Consider the following 17,433-nt stretch of genomic DNA (forward strand, 5'->3'; position numbering starts at 1 on the left):
GGTGTGTGTGATGTTGTGTGTGTGTGTGTGTGTGTGTATGTGTGTTTGTGTGTTGTTGTGTGTGTGTGTGTGTGTGTGTGTGTGTGTGTGTGTGTGTGTGTGTGTGTTTGTGTGTGTGTGTGTGTGTGTGTGTGTGTGTGTGTGTGTGTGTGTGTGTGTGTGTGTGTGTGCATGTCGAGCTGCGTGGTTGGGTGTGCGAAGCTGATGAATAATTTTTCAGTGTCCTCACAGTAAGCCCTCCTCCCAGGCTTAGGGACTGATGGAAAAGCTGCGTGATGTCCCTACACTCTTCAGCGTTGAAAAAAGGCCTGTATCTCATCATAGGACTACCGATTGCGTCATTTTGTTGATCCAGTCCTTTTGGAACCATCACTTTTTTCTCACAGGTGGCTCTTCATCTTTAAACAGACTTTGCTGTGTGACATCCACTTGCCAAACTCTGTTTCTTCAAACAGACCCTCGGACCCCTGTTGGGTGAAATAAAATGTGTTCTTTTTACCCCCGCCCACTTCCTGGAAGAAACTGCTAAGGGAATGCTGTCCAGTCATATGTTGGAACAATCACTCTACCTCACAATATGTAACCTTGTTCATCATCATTAATCCGTCTGATTGCTTTTCCTCATCTGAATTGGTCAAACAATGTTTTTGGGAAGAAGAACCATTCATTGTCAGTTTCACGCTGTCACTTTGACTTCCTCTCTCATATCATCATCATCGTCAGCAGCATTCAGGGCCCCGGCGTAAAAAGATCATTATCAAATTCTGGCAATCAGAACCACAATCAAAACAATTCTCATATAATTAGATCAAATTGCTTAAACATTCAGCAAACTTCACTACCTGCAAAGGGGGCCACCCTGATGATTGAACAGCTGTCAATTTGTTGAAAGTTGAGTGTCTTCCAGGTTCGGACACAGCGGCAAGCGCGAGGGAGGGGGGTGACGTGCAGGTGGGATGTGCACCTGAATCACTGTTAACCATCTTCACAAGGTGTGGATTGCCCGGGCCAGTTTCTCCGCGATTGCTTTTCATTTAAAAGATTTATAGATTATAGTTTAACTGAGTATAAAAGGACTTCATATAATCCACTGCCTTTGCTTGAGCATCATTGGGAGATGCAGTCAAAATCGATCATTTCATCGTGAATTAGGACAGGGTGAATGACCCGTGTCTCTCAACTTCTAATGTTTTAAGAATAGGCGTAGGCTATCGATTTAACATGAAGTATGTACAAATATTCATCACTGTTTGGTCTTTTGATCACTTGTCTGTCAACTCCATTATTTTGGGCCAGCTGAATGGATATTTTAAACTTTCAGTTAGGCTAGGAAAAGCAATCTCGGATAAACTCCCTGCATCCGCCATCAACATTTATAAATGATTAGGGAAATTAGAATCAATCTGCGGCTCCTTATGAATCTGTTGATGCATAAGCCTAGTTGTACTATAAATGCATCAAAGGAAGACTGGCTACTAGCCTAAGCCAAACACGGGAGCTGTCAGTTGGCTACCAGGCACGAACACGTGAACCCAGTGTCAAAACAACTAGAATGGACTAATTTCGAAGACTTGTAAACACCATTACTAAGTAAATGCGTTCCAGAAGTATCTGATTCATTACAAATTTCAATTTCCATGAAAAAGTTATTGTTACTCGATGGACATTTGTGGCTCTTTGGCCATACTATGGGTTGGCAGCCCGACATCCGATGGTTTCTTCTTGGGCCACCGCACCATTATGCCACTGGTTGACGAGAAACTGTAATTGTTGTTGGGAATAATTCTGTGAGGGTGTTGATGAGGTGCGTCTTGGGCAGTTTCGCTTGGAAAATGTCACCCTTGTCAATCTGCTGCCATAGGCAGCCGACCTAATCATGTTTACTAATGGGCAGGACCGACCCTGTCCCTGCCCCTGCCCTGATAGTTCTGTGCTAGATGAAGTATGAATCCGAGGATGGGACCAGCACAGAGCAAGAACAAGCCCGACCCCGAAGTGAGCCAGATATATTTCCTGAGGAGCGCAGCCAGAGAATCTAAGAAACATATGACCACAGCACCCGAAGCGTGAATATGAGCTCATTCAGAGTTTGTCTTTGAGTGATCTTTTTATGTCACAATGTTCTCACTGTCTATCCACAGTATCCAGAAGCGTAAAGATTCCTACAGCGATCATGCCTGACCACTAGAATAATCATCCACTCCATAGGCACCACCTGAAGTAGGCATGATCTAAAGGCTTAATAGAGTACTGTTACAAACAACACAAACATCACAGCGAAGCACCGAACACGACATGCCACATCTACCACTCTTCGACCCACACCACAACCACACGACACCCCTATCAATCACATGCGACACCAACAACATCCAAACACTACGAACACAACAACACTACTAGACTACCCACCCATACAACGCAACCCTTCACATCTCTCACCCATCCGCATCTCTTCCACAACACAACACACAACAATAATCCACACCGAAACACCACACCAAACCAATCGGACAATCAGCGAGGCACTGATACATTTCACTGTTTTACTAACCCATATAGCCTCATCCCTCTGCCAAAGATATTAGTGTAAATGTGAAATTCATTGCTTTAGGAAGTAATTGTCAGAGAGCGAGTAGGACAGCTGAGCGCAAAATGTAGGAATCTGACTGACTTAAAAATGATAATCAGTAACACCCGAGTATTGCTAGCATAAGAGTGCTTCGTAACATTCAACATAGGAAGTAAGTATCCACTGATATATATGCAACCTCTTGATTTCAAATCTTGGCCAAATAGGCCATATTTTTGTCTGATCGGCTTCGCGAGATGTGTGTATAAGAGCATCTAATGTTCAATATAATAATGCGCGAATTACAAACAACATGAAGTAAAATAAAACTTGGAGTGTCGTATGTTGCCCTCCAATACTTCAGTTTAGAGAGTATGCTTCCTATATCTCGTGATCAAGATGCATGCTAATGGTCCGCTGTCTCTCTTGCACACTCGTCTCTCTCAATTCCACATCTACATCCAAACTAACGCTCACCTTTTCTGTGCTCCTCCTTCCTGTGGATACTGGCGACCTGGTCTGTCATCATGATTTACACCAGATGAAATAAGAATCAATTGCCCAAGTCAAGCCTTACAAAATCTCTTAATCTGTCTTCTCGCCATTCGACCAACGCCAATTAGAATGAGATACATATGCGAAAAATGAAGGAAGCTTAATTGGTGCATCAGTACTATTCTTAAAGAATAGCCCAGTCTAGCTTCTCAACCAGCAAGCAATCCCGGCCCCCCTTGAAGAAGAGAGCCCACGTTCTTGAGTTGTCAATGGGCAAATCCCTTCGCTCCATAGCTGAACCGCGTTCAATCCTTAAGAGTTCGAAAGTCTAGAGGGCCACGAAAACGAATGACCAGTGAGGTAAAATCAGGAATAGCATAATCATTAAGATTGATGAGTGCAAGAACGATAAGACTGAGAGCGGTAGACAACTAAGGAAGAGTAAGCAAGATACTATGGAGAGATGGTGAGAGACAATTAACCGGTGTGAACCACACCCTACAAGAACATCTAATACTTACAAGCCACTTTATACAACAAAAGCCCACCGAGGCCTATGAACCAAGTCAAGAAGCAGAAAAGATTACCAAGTAGACTAAAAATAAAAGCTACTGTTAATAACAACACAGAGAGAGAAAAAAACCAGCGTACCTACCCTACAACAGAGATAACCACGAATCTGAATGACCATGTAAACACCCATAACCATCAGACGAGAAGGAAACACTGATATACCAGGGACACCGATATCAATCAGTGTCGGGAAGGGATACCTACGAGTGTAGCTTACTAGCGACTAGAGGAAGAAGTCACTGTACGATACCTTGTAGTCATACCACAGGGAAGCAGGGTTACTGTAAGCTACACAGTGAGAACCCCAGTGTACTGTTACTACAAAGTGCTGAAGCCCAGCTACCCGTGTACCTAACGACCAGAAGTGACTAGTGAGAACCCATCGTACTGTAACTACCACAGGAGAACAGGGGACGCCCTAATGTACACCACCAACAGAAACATCGCAGTAGCCAGGCACGAGATGAACCCATGACAAGCGTACCGTGGTAGGTGACCCTACCCACAGGAGAGAGCGCGTGAGTGGCGTGAGCGAGAGACGAGGGGTCAATGTAAAGATTGAACTAGCCGGTGGTTGACCTGTAGACTTTTTACACTAGAAAGAGAGTATAGCTTACGAGCGGATACTGTTACCTACTCATCAGGCAGCATACAGGGGGGTAGTTTATGAAGCTGCTACACCTGAGAAGAAGAGCCACCTTCTTTGGTCCGAGACGTTAGACCCTCCTAGCTATACACGCTTAGCCAGCAGTCCGTCCGTACTACCACGAGGAGAACAGGGTACTGTACTACAACAGGAGAACAGTAACTGTACTACACAGTAGGAACACAGAAGGAGATACCCACGTTATACTACACCATGATACGAAGAAACCAACGGTACTTTGTGACGTAACACAGGAGGACGAGTAGAAGGAGTAATGGGAGTGCCCACCCCAAGAGCAGACAGTGACCAACAAGCCTGTGTTTGAAATCACCACACCGGCTAGCCGGGAATCAATCCTGACACAATACCCTTTTTGGTATCTTTGCGCTGTTTCCTCGTGTGACTAGCCTGTGCTGCTTGATGTTGGTCCGTCTGTGTTATGGTGATGGTGTGCCTGGGAGTGGTGCTATGGGATGCACTTGGCCCAGTGATGTACTGGGCGTCTCGCGACTACCCTATGTCTAGCGCACTTGTTGTGTGTGCCGTGCGTGCGTGCCGTGGCGTCACCGGAGCAGTTGCCATACCAGCCGGTGAGCAACCGTCAGGATGCTCTCGTGGTGCACATGTAGAACCTTTTGAGGATCTGGGGACCCATGCTAAATCTTTTCAGTCTTCCTGAGGCGGGAAAAGGTTTGTGTGCCCTCCTTCACGACTGTCTTGTGGTGTTGGATCACCCGTGCTGTGTAGCCGTAGTGCCCCTGCGTGCCGTGTTGCCCGTGTGTGCTGAGTCCCTGGAGACGCTCAAGCACAACGTTCGCTATAAGATACGTTTCTATAGGAAGGGACGTGTATTTTTAAGTCATCCGACATATCCAGATCTTCCCTGACTACCTGGATGGTGAGTAAGTTAAACTGCGACCGGGCGCGCTGTTTCTGAACAATACACACGACCACCTGCTTCCCTGTATGTACACCCAACGAACCAGCGGCACCATCCAGATACCAACCATGCTCATCGACATCACAAACAGTTGGACAGAGCCCAGCAGAAGTACTATGCAGCCAGCGCCCGAAGCATGCCGATGTCTAGCTCAGACCTCGCTACCCGAGTAGATGAGGCCGAGGAGCGTGACATGCGGAGGAGAGGGAGTTTTGACGAGGGAGGGGAGGAGGGAGTCTGAGAACAGAGGAGGGAGGGAGGGGGAGGGAGGAGGAGGGAGGATGCGGTCCATCCATATTCATGGCTCCTGCATGTCATTAGCACAGACAACAATGGCACTTCGGATTGGGACGCCATCATTTAAGCAATCAGCCAGCTGAACAATAATACAGGAGAGAGAGTGGAGTTGCCAGGGAGAAACTGCCAGCTCTTATTAAGGTTTGTAATGCGGAAAATCAACTAGATTGCTTATAAACTGGCAGCTTGGATCAGACAGGACTGCTAGACAATACAGCAGTCTCTCTACAGTAGGAATAAAAACAGACTGACTGACTGGCAGACTGACTGGCAGATTGACTTCACAGCTTTTGTTTAGTGTAAAGGCTAATATGTGGTGATCCCTTTCCAAACGATACGTGTCTGCACACACACACACATATCTGACTGTATTTGACTGGGTGTGCCATTGTGTGTGGGCCTTTGTGCATGCGTGCATACCTGCGTGTGTGTACATGCGCATGTGTGTGGAGAAGGCCTGTATGCTGTAGCAGCAGAGCCTGTCTCTCCAACCATCACCCAGTCCAGTGACAGAGAACCAGCCAGGGAGGGACCTCCCCCTCTCCTCTCCTGGGATTTTAATTGATCCATTTGTCCAGGTCTGTTCTACTACCATGTCCTTCAGATTAGATTCTCACCAAACAGCAGAACCCGAGCAGTGCACCAATCCGTCTGACCTTTATCACAAAACCCCCACTAGAGGGAACGCACACTACTCCCCCTGCCCCCCCCCATGTCCCGTCCCCCGTCCAGCCCTGTGATATCCGTTCTCTCTCTGCGTCCCCTGGGAGCAGTCTCGATGTGACAGTACTGTATTAACTGAACATGTCATTGGTACTGCTCGTATTCTGACTTGTCATTCAGCTATGGAGAGGAATCAGATGTGTCTCTCTGTGTCCTGATCCCTTCAGACAGAGACAGACAGACCTCAGATGGACCCTTCAGAACAGGCCCATGTCCTTCCCGCTGGTTCTGTCCCTCATTTAAACAATGTGGAATGATATATGGATGCCAGAAACCTGGCGTCTATGTGGGTAAGGGAAACATAGTATTCACCAAAACTAGTACTGTTTTCCATACAGCCGTTGTTGCCCTTGTTCAAGGATGGCAGAACAATAGCACTGTTGGCAGTCTCATCAGTGATTGTCCAACAATTCTGTGTGCATCCGTGTATTTTTCAAAACTCTGTGTGCTGGAACATTTAGTGGCATTTCTAACAATTGTTGTGCTAAATGAGGGCCCTGGGGTGCATAGTGCTAAACACTATCCTTTCCAGCGTGATTAAGATTGTCCTGACCCTTCAAAAAAACACCTACCATTTGCATTTGAATCACAATGGTACAAACAAACATAAATCAGAAAAACACGGTGGCACATTCCAGTCACGCAATTAGTAAGTGTCAGTCAGCGGAGAGGTGAAAACACACACAACTAAAAACACAATCCAACTGACAAAAAAAATGGAACCAACCGTTTTTCTCCTTTTTTTCTAAACTCATCAGGCTTAAGTGCTTGTTGCGGGCAGCCAACGGGAGCGCTGTGTTGGTTGCCGTGGCGCTGGCGCCTAGCGATACGCAGGGACATTTAGAGGACTCTGATAAACTATGCCATTTAAAAGGTTACGACAATTAAAGCAGCTCCCGCAAATTACAGTGGCCAGACCTTTACCACGGATGGGTCTCTCTTATCGCCCGGCACCCGGCTCCCTCTACCATACGCCCTCTCTCTCCCAGGCCTGCCCTCCCTCCCTCCCTCTCTCCATCCCTCTCTCTCTCCATCCACCCCCCTCCGAATTGTAGCAGCGCTTTTATGATCCAGTTAATTAACGGTTCTTAGCTAATATTCAAATGCTGACCAATTAATGACATTGAACTTTGAATGGCCCTCCATCCCTCCCTTCCCCCTCTCCCAGTCAGTTGTTGCCGTGGCATCCTTGGGTGCGGTGCGCTGGGCGACGTGTTATCAGCGGTCATGATTAAACCGGCGGTGGCAGACTGGTGGACGGTGGCAAGAGCAGGAATGGCGATGAAGGCGAGCAGCCAGCGAATGTGACTGTGTTTTAATTAACCTTGTGTCATTAGGTGATAGAGGAGAGAGAGAGAGATGGGAACACAGTAGAGCGAAGCAGAATAAAGCCCAGCAGAGCAGAGTACAGCAAAGTACAGCAGAGCAGAGTACAGCATAGCAGAGTACAGCATAGCAGAGTAGAGTAGAGCAGAGTAGAGCAGAGTGCAGCAGAGCAGAGTACAGCAGAGCTGAGTGGAGTACATCAGAGTAGAGTAGAGCAGAGTACAGCAGAGCAGAGTAGAGTAGAGCAGAGAAGAGTACAGCAGAGCAGAGTACAGCAGAGCAGAGTACATCAGAGCAGAGCACAGTAGAGCAGAGCACCGTAGAGCAGAACAGAGTACAGCAGAGTAGAATACAGCAGAGTAGAGTACAGCAGAGCAGAGTAGAGCAGAATACAGCAGAGCAGAGTAGAGCAGAGCAGAGCAGAGTAGAGCTTTGTGCAGCAGAGCAGAGTACAGCAGAGCAGAGTACAGCAGAGTAGAGTAGAGGGGGTAAAACCCCTCAGAGAGACAACAGGAAGTAGTTGGGCGTAATATAGGAAACAGGAAACAGCCCTAGAGATCAGCAGTCTCACAGAGGAACAGACCGGACACTTTCACTGAAGAAATGAGGGGCAATGCAGTACAATTCTCCTTTGTGAAATATTTTTGTGTCACTCCTGAGAGTGACACCGCTTAAGGTGTAACCAATCGATGACCCTGCCTGGTAACATTGTGAACAACATGACAAATCCCCACATTGGAGTAGTCCTGTCACACTCTGCCTCCTTCAGTTAGATAAGGGCCCTAGATAGGAACAGGACATGGATGTTTCAATCACTACACACTATACCAGCTAGCTACCTAGGAAAATAAAAGAATGGCAGCCCGAGAGGGAACGGTGTCTATCTGCCGAGGAAGCAAGTACACAGTTGTACACACACAAACATACACACACACAGTCACTTGAGCAAACAGTCACACACACACACACACACACACACACACACACACACACACACACACACACACACACCACACACAACACAACACCACACACACAACATACACTTCGCCCCCACTGCACAGTCAGCCCACACTACACATACACACACACACACACACACAAAAGATAATCTTGCTAGCAAAATATGGCAGAAGGAAATGTATTGTTGTAACAAAACTGGGATGGAACCAAGAGACATGGAATCAGACCAGTTAACTTGACAGACAGCAAAAAAAACAGGTGAGTGATGGTGAGCAACCCTTCAGGACAGAGAAACTGCTATTATAGTCTAAAACAGCAATTCATCAAAGCTGCAATGTCACTTTTGGTGTGACCTGAACCAAATTCACTAGAAATGTGAGTTATAGATCTGTCATTCCCATTGAAAGCAAGGCAAAAGAAGATCTGTTTTCTATGTGAGCTATTTCTATGCTTCCCGTTCTTAAGTTTTTGTTTTTGCGAAATTTAACTTTTTGGTTTTGTCACCAACTTGCTGCTGCTCCAGTTTCAACTGTTCTGCCTGCGGCTATGGAACCTACCTGTTCACTCGACGTGCACCTGTCCCAGACCTGCTGTTGTTCAACTCTCTATGAGACCGCAGGAGCCGGTAGAGATACTCTTAATGATCGGCTATGAAAAGCCAACTGACATTTACTACTGAGGTGCTGACTTGCTGCACCCTTGCAACTACTGTGATTATTATTATGTTGACCATGCTGGTCATTTATGAACATTTGAACATCTTGGCCATGTTCTGTTATAATCTCCACCCGGCACAGCCAGAAGAGGACTGGCCACCCCTCATAGCCTGGTTCCTCTCTAGGTTTCTTACTAGGTTTCGGCCTTTCTAGGGAGTTTTTCCTAGCCACCGTGCTTCTACACCTGCATTGCTTGCTGTTTGGGGTTTTAGGCTGTGTTTCTGTACAGCACTTTGAGATATCAGCTGATGTACGAAGGGCTATATAAATACATTTGATTTGATTTTGATTTGATTTGAACTTCAAACAGCTGAAAATACAATACTTTTGGTTAGTGAAAATATATTTAACAGCAGTTTAGATGGTACAATGATTCTCTACACTTATACATTGCTTGTTTTGTCACATAAACTGTAACTATCATAATTTCAGCAACCAGGAAATGGCAGAGCGATTTCTGCATATTGCACCTTTAATTGCTTGAGAATATAACAAAGACCCAGGGTTTTCATTCCCCTTCATCACGACAGATGCATTTCTGAGATGTTCTGAAGTAACAGCTTTGACGGGTCAGAACCAGAAAGCCTTTCTACAATCCCCAGGGTTATGCCAGTGAAACACACTCCAATAAAGAGCCCACCCCCCCTTCAGGGGGATATAAAAGAAGGATACTAGTTGTGTTTCTGTAGGAACCTTGGGTTTCACAGCAAATATGATGGTCAGAGAAGCTGCAATCACTCAATCAAGTGAAGGATGTCCTTTCACCTACCTAATAGATGTTGAGTGGAACAGCTAACCACCCAAATCACACAGGGTGGAACGTCCCTCCTCTGGTAACTAGAGGTCATGAGAGAGGGTACACAACCACAATAACATCCTAATCTCTCTCACAGTGCTTTGTGTTTGTGTGTTTCCACTGATCGGCACAGAAAGCTGTGAAAAGGTCAAATGTTGACCTTTCTTTATGACTGGGAGCTGACATGAGACAAGGATTTCACACAGCCACAATAACATCAGGGTGGCAACGGTGGTACTCTCTCTACTGTAAATCACATACACACGCTCGCTCACAGGTCGGTTTTATATTGTAACCTTACAGAAATGATCATCCATCTGTACCCCTACCTTCTTGGACCACTCTACATCCTCCAATGGCCTAAGAATATTTGACACTAAATCTTTAGAACTCTACATAGATCCCGGAGGCTGTGTGCTGTAGAGGGCTGTTTGCTGGCTGGCTCAATCCAAAAAGCCTTGAGCTTGGCTGGCCCACCTCACCCTGCTCCAACCTGCAGTCTGGAGACACTACAGGCCTAGCCAGAAGAGAAGAGACTCAAATAAAGGATTTGATTAATGCACTTTGAGGAAGAAGAGAGAGAGCAAGATAGAGAGAGAGAGAGAGAGAGAGAGAGATAGCAAGAGAGGGAGAGAGAGAAAGAGAGAGTGTTGACCTTGCGGCCAACATTGAGAAAGCCTCAACTGGACTCTGTAATCCAAAGTAGTTTAAATGCAACCAAAGTTGTAAAAGGGGCAGAAACACGCACTCCTTGACTGAATGCATTCTTTCTCTGGTCATATCCTGCTGAACTCAGTTCTCACTGAAATCCTGGAGTGCCCCCACACTGACTCAACCATGTCTGTCTGTCTGTGTGTGTTTGTGTGCGGCAGACCTGGGATAACTACAGTCTTAACTACGCTTTGGGGAAAGTAACTATTCCAGGGGAATAAATAGTTACTTTGGAGGTGACTACAACTATTTGAATACAGATCCCAAAAAGTGCAACTTTTTAAAACTATTTGAATACAGACCTGAGAAAGCAACTACTTAAATAAAATATTGGAATATAGATCTCAGAGGCGACTACCGTTCTGAAACTATTGGATTGGCCGCCTTCAACTAATGGCAGGGCTGTATCTGGAACTGCATGTTGACGATAGAGTCATTCTATTTCTATCTCACAGTCGAATTTGATCTACACAATACATTTCTATCTGAACATTTTCATAAATGTCCATTCTCCTGAATGTCCATTGCCCCAGGTGTACATAATCAAGTCAAACCAATCAACCAATGATATTTTGTACAGATAAGTATACATAAGTTGTGATGCTAATGTATGACTCTTTCAACATGTCACTGAAAAGGTAGAAAACTGCAATTCATTGTATGATACCTAAAAATACTTCAGAGGGAGGCATCTGAGGGTAAGTGTTATTTTTTCAAACACACACCATATCAGGCGTATTCAACTCTTAGCCTACGAGGTCCGGAGCCTACTGGTTTTCTGTTCTACCTGATAATTAACTGCACCCACCTGGTGTCCCAGGTCTAAATCAGTCCCTGATTAGAGGGGAACAATTAAAAAACGCAGTGGCACTGGCTTCAAGGTCCAGAGTTGAGGGCACAATACCATCTTTAAAGGGATGGTTTACTCATACTGCTAAATTACATGATTTTCAACCTAGCCTGGCTGTAGTTGATTCAGTTTTGGGATACTTACTTTCCTTTTGACACTTAATAGCCATATTTTGTTACTGCTAGAATTCTCAGTATCACTGACCTTTAAACTGCCTGTGTAATTACTTTTGGAGCATCATTTTAGTCGCATGTTGTTGCATAAAACTGACGAAAGGTAATTGCATTTGAATTGCATAGCAAAGAACGGAGTTTTTGTAACTACTGTAGACAAGAGGAATACTGACTGTTCCTTACTCCACTTATGTAATACCTACATTATTATGCAATTATAAAGCAATTTCCAATGTCCTACTTAATAACAATATTGCTATTGTAATAATCAAAGTTACTACAAATGTATAGGGAACTGGATGTCAAGTGTTACTGCATTACCTTATGTCACACATTATGAAAACACATTTGTTAGTCATTTTGAAGCTGCAAAATGGGTTTTAGTCTAATGTTGAGATGACTGCATGTCCCTCGTATGTAATTCTAGGCTATAGGCTCTATCGAGATTCATACCTAAGAGCCCTCCAAACCAGGGTTATGATAATATATTTAGACTAATTCAACTAACTGTTGTAGTTTTTGGTTCTTCATCAAATATTTGGCCGCTATCCAATAAATATTAGTTTGTTTTCAAATAACTTGCGTATATACATTGAGTTTGCAAAACATTAGTGACGCCTGCTCTTTCCATGACATAGACTGACCAGGTGAATCCAGGTGAAAGCTGTGATCCCTTATTGATGTCACCTGTTAAATCCACTTCAATATTAGGAAGGTGTTCTTAATGTTTTGTACACTCAGTGTATATTCAAATAGCTTCAAATATGATTTGTTTTTCTGGACCTGTATTTGACTATCAAAGAAAATAGTTGCCTTTTACTTTAAACTATATTTGACAACCTTGAGTATTTGAAAAGTTGGTATTTTCAAATAAACTACAAAATAAGACTTGTCTGCCCAGGTCTGGTGTGTAGTGTGTTTGAATGAAAGTAGAGGAAGCAGGAAATGCCAGAAATAGCCCATATGAATAATCTGGACGACTCATCAAACCTCCGGGCCAGAGCCAGACTCTCTGCCCACACACACGACAAGAGGTCTGTGTGGGAGAAAAGTATTCTGGGATAACAGAACAGGATGAAGTGTCCCTTAGACACTGATCTTCAGTCTGTTTTACATTTACCCCCTCTCTGACTGTAAGTGAGGTCTTACCTGCTGGGGTGGGGCGCGGGGAGGCAGGTAGGGGGGCTGTGTGGGGGCGGTGGGGTTCTGCTGGGGGGGGCTGAAGTAGGATCCCGGAGGTGTTCCCTGCTGCTGCTGGCTGTATCCTCCCATACCCTGCTGGCCGTACTGGGGGGGAACCTGCTTGAACAACCAATCACACAATAGTTAGAGCAGCTAGCACCTCCCCTCTGCTGGAACAACCAGTCAGGCATTAATTGACCCTCCTTCCCTAGAGAGAGCATTCCGAGGAGCCTGGACCCACCTCTATGCTTCAACCAGGTCCTCTATCTATTCCTGGTTGACTTATGGCCACATCATGTTAGCAGCTTTGTTTCAACTGTGACAAACCATTCTAGCCATGCTCCCCTGCCAACTCCAGTCACAGAGCAACTGGGGTCTTCACAAATGTTGCATGTCCCATCTCCTGCCAACCCCCTCTCCCTCCCTCCATCCGCTCTCCCCCTGCCAGAACACACATAGGGAGGGGGACAGACTGTATAAGTTGTTCTGTGCTGTGAGCCCAGACCAGGCCATAACTATAATAGAGGAAACATGGCTGAGAGAGAGCAGTTAAGACTCACACTACCTATGGGCTAGGTATTCCCAGAGACACATTGTGGTTTTCATTACACTAACACAAGGCTACTAAGTGTGTGTGTGTGTGTTTTTGTTTGTCTGTGTGTGTATTCACAGAAACGTGTCCATAAATGTGTATTAGTTTCCCCGACGTGTGCCAACACCACTGGGCTAATCCGTGTATTGTCCCAGTGTTGATTCCTCCGTGTTGGGCTTTATGGCGACATAATGAAAGGCTCTCTCCCTCCTCTCTGAGGATTTCCTCGATGTCGTGGTGATGGGAGCCAGGAAAATAACTGCTGTTGTCTTTGGAATGCACGAGTAGCTTCCCCAACCCGACCGCCCCGCGTGCCATCAAACACAACCCCTTCACTACAATCTATCGTTTCATCCCTCCATCCCTCTTTCCCAATGTTGAACTCTGCTTACGTAACACATTCTAATGAGCAGCTGCCCCAGCAAACGCACACATGCATCACACGGTTTACTATGCCCCAGAAATCCAAACATTTACTGCTGCCAGTCAGTGTAGTCTGACGACACTTTTCTTGCCGTGTTTTCCTTGAATCGTTTTCAGCCCCGGCAACGAGTTAACCGTCGTTAAATGTGGCATACGTGGCCATTTCAGCGCATGTAAAAATCATTCCGGAGTTCAACTGTACAAACTGATGTACGGCAGGGGTCTTCAAACTTTTCTTGACCAGAGGCCCCCGCCCAGGAAAACCAGGGACCCTCCCCATCATAAAGATTTAGCTTTATGTCTTATCAGGTGAAATATTATGGCAAGGAGAAGTAATCAACATTTGAAATGAATAGATTTGGTAGATAGTTATAATTGGAAGAGGGAGCGGCAACTCTAATAATATAACTTTCTATGTAATAGGCTAACTCGAACGCATTGACACAAACCCATGTCCGCTAGTAGCAGCTGTTTAACTTGTTAAACAAAGGTTAGCCATGTGTTGGCAAAAACGAATGTCCACGTCAAGAAAGCTTACTAGTAGATAGTCACACTTACAGTGACTGGTATTCGTGGGGGCTTTTTTAAAAGCCTATGTCAGATACTCCAGTGACTGTAAGTTTCTCCAATGAGTGTACTTTGCTCAATATTAGGAGTTGAGAAATAATTTTGACATCATTCGAAGGGAGATACTCCTGTGTCACAACAGGCCATGACCTGGAGTCCCATAGGGCGGCACACAATTGGCCCAGCGTCGTCCGGTTTTGGGGAGGGTTTGGCCGGGGGAGCTTTACTTGGTTCATCGCGCTCTAGCGACTCCTTGTGACAGGCTGGGTGCCTGCAGGCTGACTTCGTTCATCAGTTGAACGGGGTTTCCTCCGACACATTGGTGCAGCAAGCTTTCGGGTTAAACAAGCAGGTGTTAACTTCTTTGGAGTAGGGGGCAGTATTTTCACGTCCGGATGAAAAGCATGCCCAGAGTAAACGGCCTGCTACAAAGCCATAAAAGCTAGAATATGGATAATTATTAGTATATGTTGTAGAAAACACTCTGAAGTTTCTAAAACTGTTTGAATGATGTCTGTGAGTATAACAGAACTCACCAGGCAGGCAAAAACCTGAGAAAAAATCCAACCAGGAAGTGAGAAATCTGAGGTTGGTCTATTTTCAACTCAGCTCCTATTGAAGATACAGTGGATATTGGTAATGTTGCATTTCCTAAGGCTTCCACTAGATGTCAACAGTCGTTAGAACCTTGTCTGATGCCTCTACTGTTTAGTGGGCCGAAGGAGAGAGGAATGAGTCAGGTCTGCCATGAAGTGACCATGCTCTGACCATGCGCGTTCACGTGAGAGCGAGCTCTGTTCCATCGCAATTCTGAAGACACAGGAATACTCCGGTTGGAACATTATTGAAGAATTATGTTAAAAACATCCGAAAGATTGATTCAATACTTAATTTGTCATGTTTTTACGGACTGTAATATAACTTTTTTAACTTTTCGTCCGTACTTTCCGCTGGACCTGCCGCGCGTCGTGAGTTTGGAAAGTGTACTGAACGCTAGAACAAACAAGGAGGAATTTGTACATAAATGATGGACATTATCGAACAAAACAAACATTTATTGTGGAACTGGATTCCTGGGAGTGCATTCTGATGAAGATCATCAAAGGTAAGTGAATGTTTATATTGTTTACTTCTGACTTCTGTTGACTGCATAATATGGCGGCTATATTTGTGTCTTGATTGGGCTCTGAGCGCCGACTCAGTTATGCATGGTTTGCTTTTTCGTAAAGCTTTTTTGAAATCTGACACAGCGGTTGCATTAAGGAGAAGTGCATCTAAAATTCCATGCATAACAGTTGTATTCTTTAGCAATGTTTATTTTGACTATTCCTGTAAATTGATGTGGCTCTCTGCAAAATCAAAGGATGTTTTGGTGACTTCTGAACGTAAGGCGCCAATGTAAACTCAGATTTTTGGATATAAATATGAACTTTACGAACAAAACATACATGTATTGTGTAACATGAAGTCCTTGAGTGTCATCTGATGAAGATCATCAAAGGTTAGTGATTCATTTTACTTATATTTCTGCTTTTTGTTTGAATCCTCTCTTTGGCTGGAAAAATGGCTGTGTTATTCTGTGAATAGGCACTCACCTAACATAATCGTTTGGTTTGCTTTCGTCGTAAAGCTTTTTTGAAATCGGACACTGTGGCTGGATTTACAACAAGTGTATCTTTAAAATGGTGTAAAATACATGTATGTTTGAGGAATTTTAATTATGGGATTTCTGTTGTTTTGAATTTGGCGCCCTGCAGTTTCACTGGCTGTTGAAGAGGTGGGACGCTAACGTCTCACGTACCCTAGAGAAGTTAAGAAGCGCGGCTTGGCGGGACATGTTTCGGAGGACTTATGACTCGACCTTCGCCTCTCCCGAGCCCTTTGGGGAGTTGCAGCGATGAGACAAGATCGCAATTGGATATCACGAAATTGGGGGTAAAATAAATGAAGATATTCTCCTATTTTCTTCTGTAGGTACTGTATGTAATTCAAAATGTGTTTTGTTTAGTCTGTTACTAGCAATATTAATAAAAACATTTAAATAATTTATTTGCGGACTCCCTGTAATAGCTAGGGGGCCGCGGACCCCAGTCTGAATATCCCAGGAGTTCTCAGAAACACACGCACGCTCCAAACATTCTCATTTTAAACGTCCCTCCCTGACATAAGCAGGCTCCACAAATAACTGATTTATTTTTAGGATGATGATATTACTGTGATCTCACTCGTAACAGTCACTATGAGTCTGTTTCAGATCAAAGTGGGAGCGTTCAGAGTTGATCCTTTAAATGAGCGTGGGAGTGACGGTCCAGCCAAACCGTCTTCACAAAGTTGATAAACCAGTGGTAAAACGGGCTGAAACCCGAGCAGGCCAAAGACCAGGTCAGTTACATCTTCAGGGCCTGATGTTGGGACCCTGGACAACTTCCCACTCTTTTATATATCAGTAGAAAAGATGCTGTGGCTTGGAGAACGCACCTGATACTGTCCAAAGTGTACAGTCTATTATATTGGAAATCTAACAGACACGTTCATTTCTAGATGTTATATGTTTTTATGACTGCTGCAAGATGAATTGCCTCTGAGGACATTAACGTTTTCTGAATCTGAATTCTGATGTTTTGAGTATATATTTGACATGGTTTTTGTGTGTATGTGTCCGTGCGTGTCCTACGTGTGTGTCTCATCTCACTGCGTCAACTGAGCTTAATGAAACATCCCACGTTCAGTCTGTTTAAAAACACACACATATATGTACATACACCACGCATATTATATAGACTCACACACATGCATTAACAAACACAAAAAAAGACAAACGCACACTATTTAGCCTAAAAGCGATTCACACACACACACACACCATAAAAGCCAATGAGAACCAGGCT

The 17,433-nt window shown here is 44.7% G+C and overlaps 1 protein-coding gene across 1 annotated transcript in view; it reads right to left on the bottom strand.

Annotated features, from left to right (window-relative positions):
* The window catches only part of LOC111963157 (AT-rich interactive domain-containing protein 1B-like), a 251,145-nt gene that overhangs the window by 192,883 nt on the left and 40,829 nt on the right, over positions 1 to 17,433 (bottom strand). The window contains 1 exon segment of the mRNA XM_070443334.1: positions 12,931 to 13,083. Within this exon segment, the coding sequence (XP_070299435.1) occupies positions 12,931 to 13,083 (153 nt within the window).

This window comes from Salvelinus sp. IW2-2015, linkage group LG4q.2, assembly GCF_002910315.2.
Source record: "Salvelinus sp. IW2-2015 linkage group LG4q.2, ASM291031v2, whole genome shotgun sequence".
NCBI classification, from domain to species: domain Eukaryota; kingdom Metazoa; phylum Chordata; class Actinopteri; order Salmoniformes; family Salmonidae; genus Salvelinus; species Salvelinus sp. IW2-2015.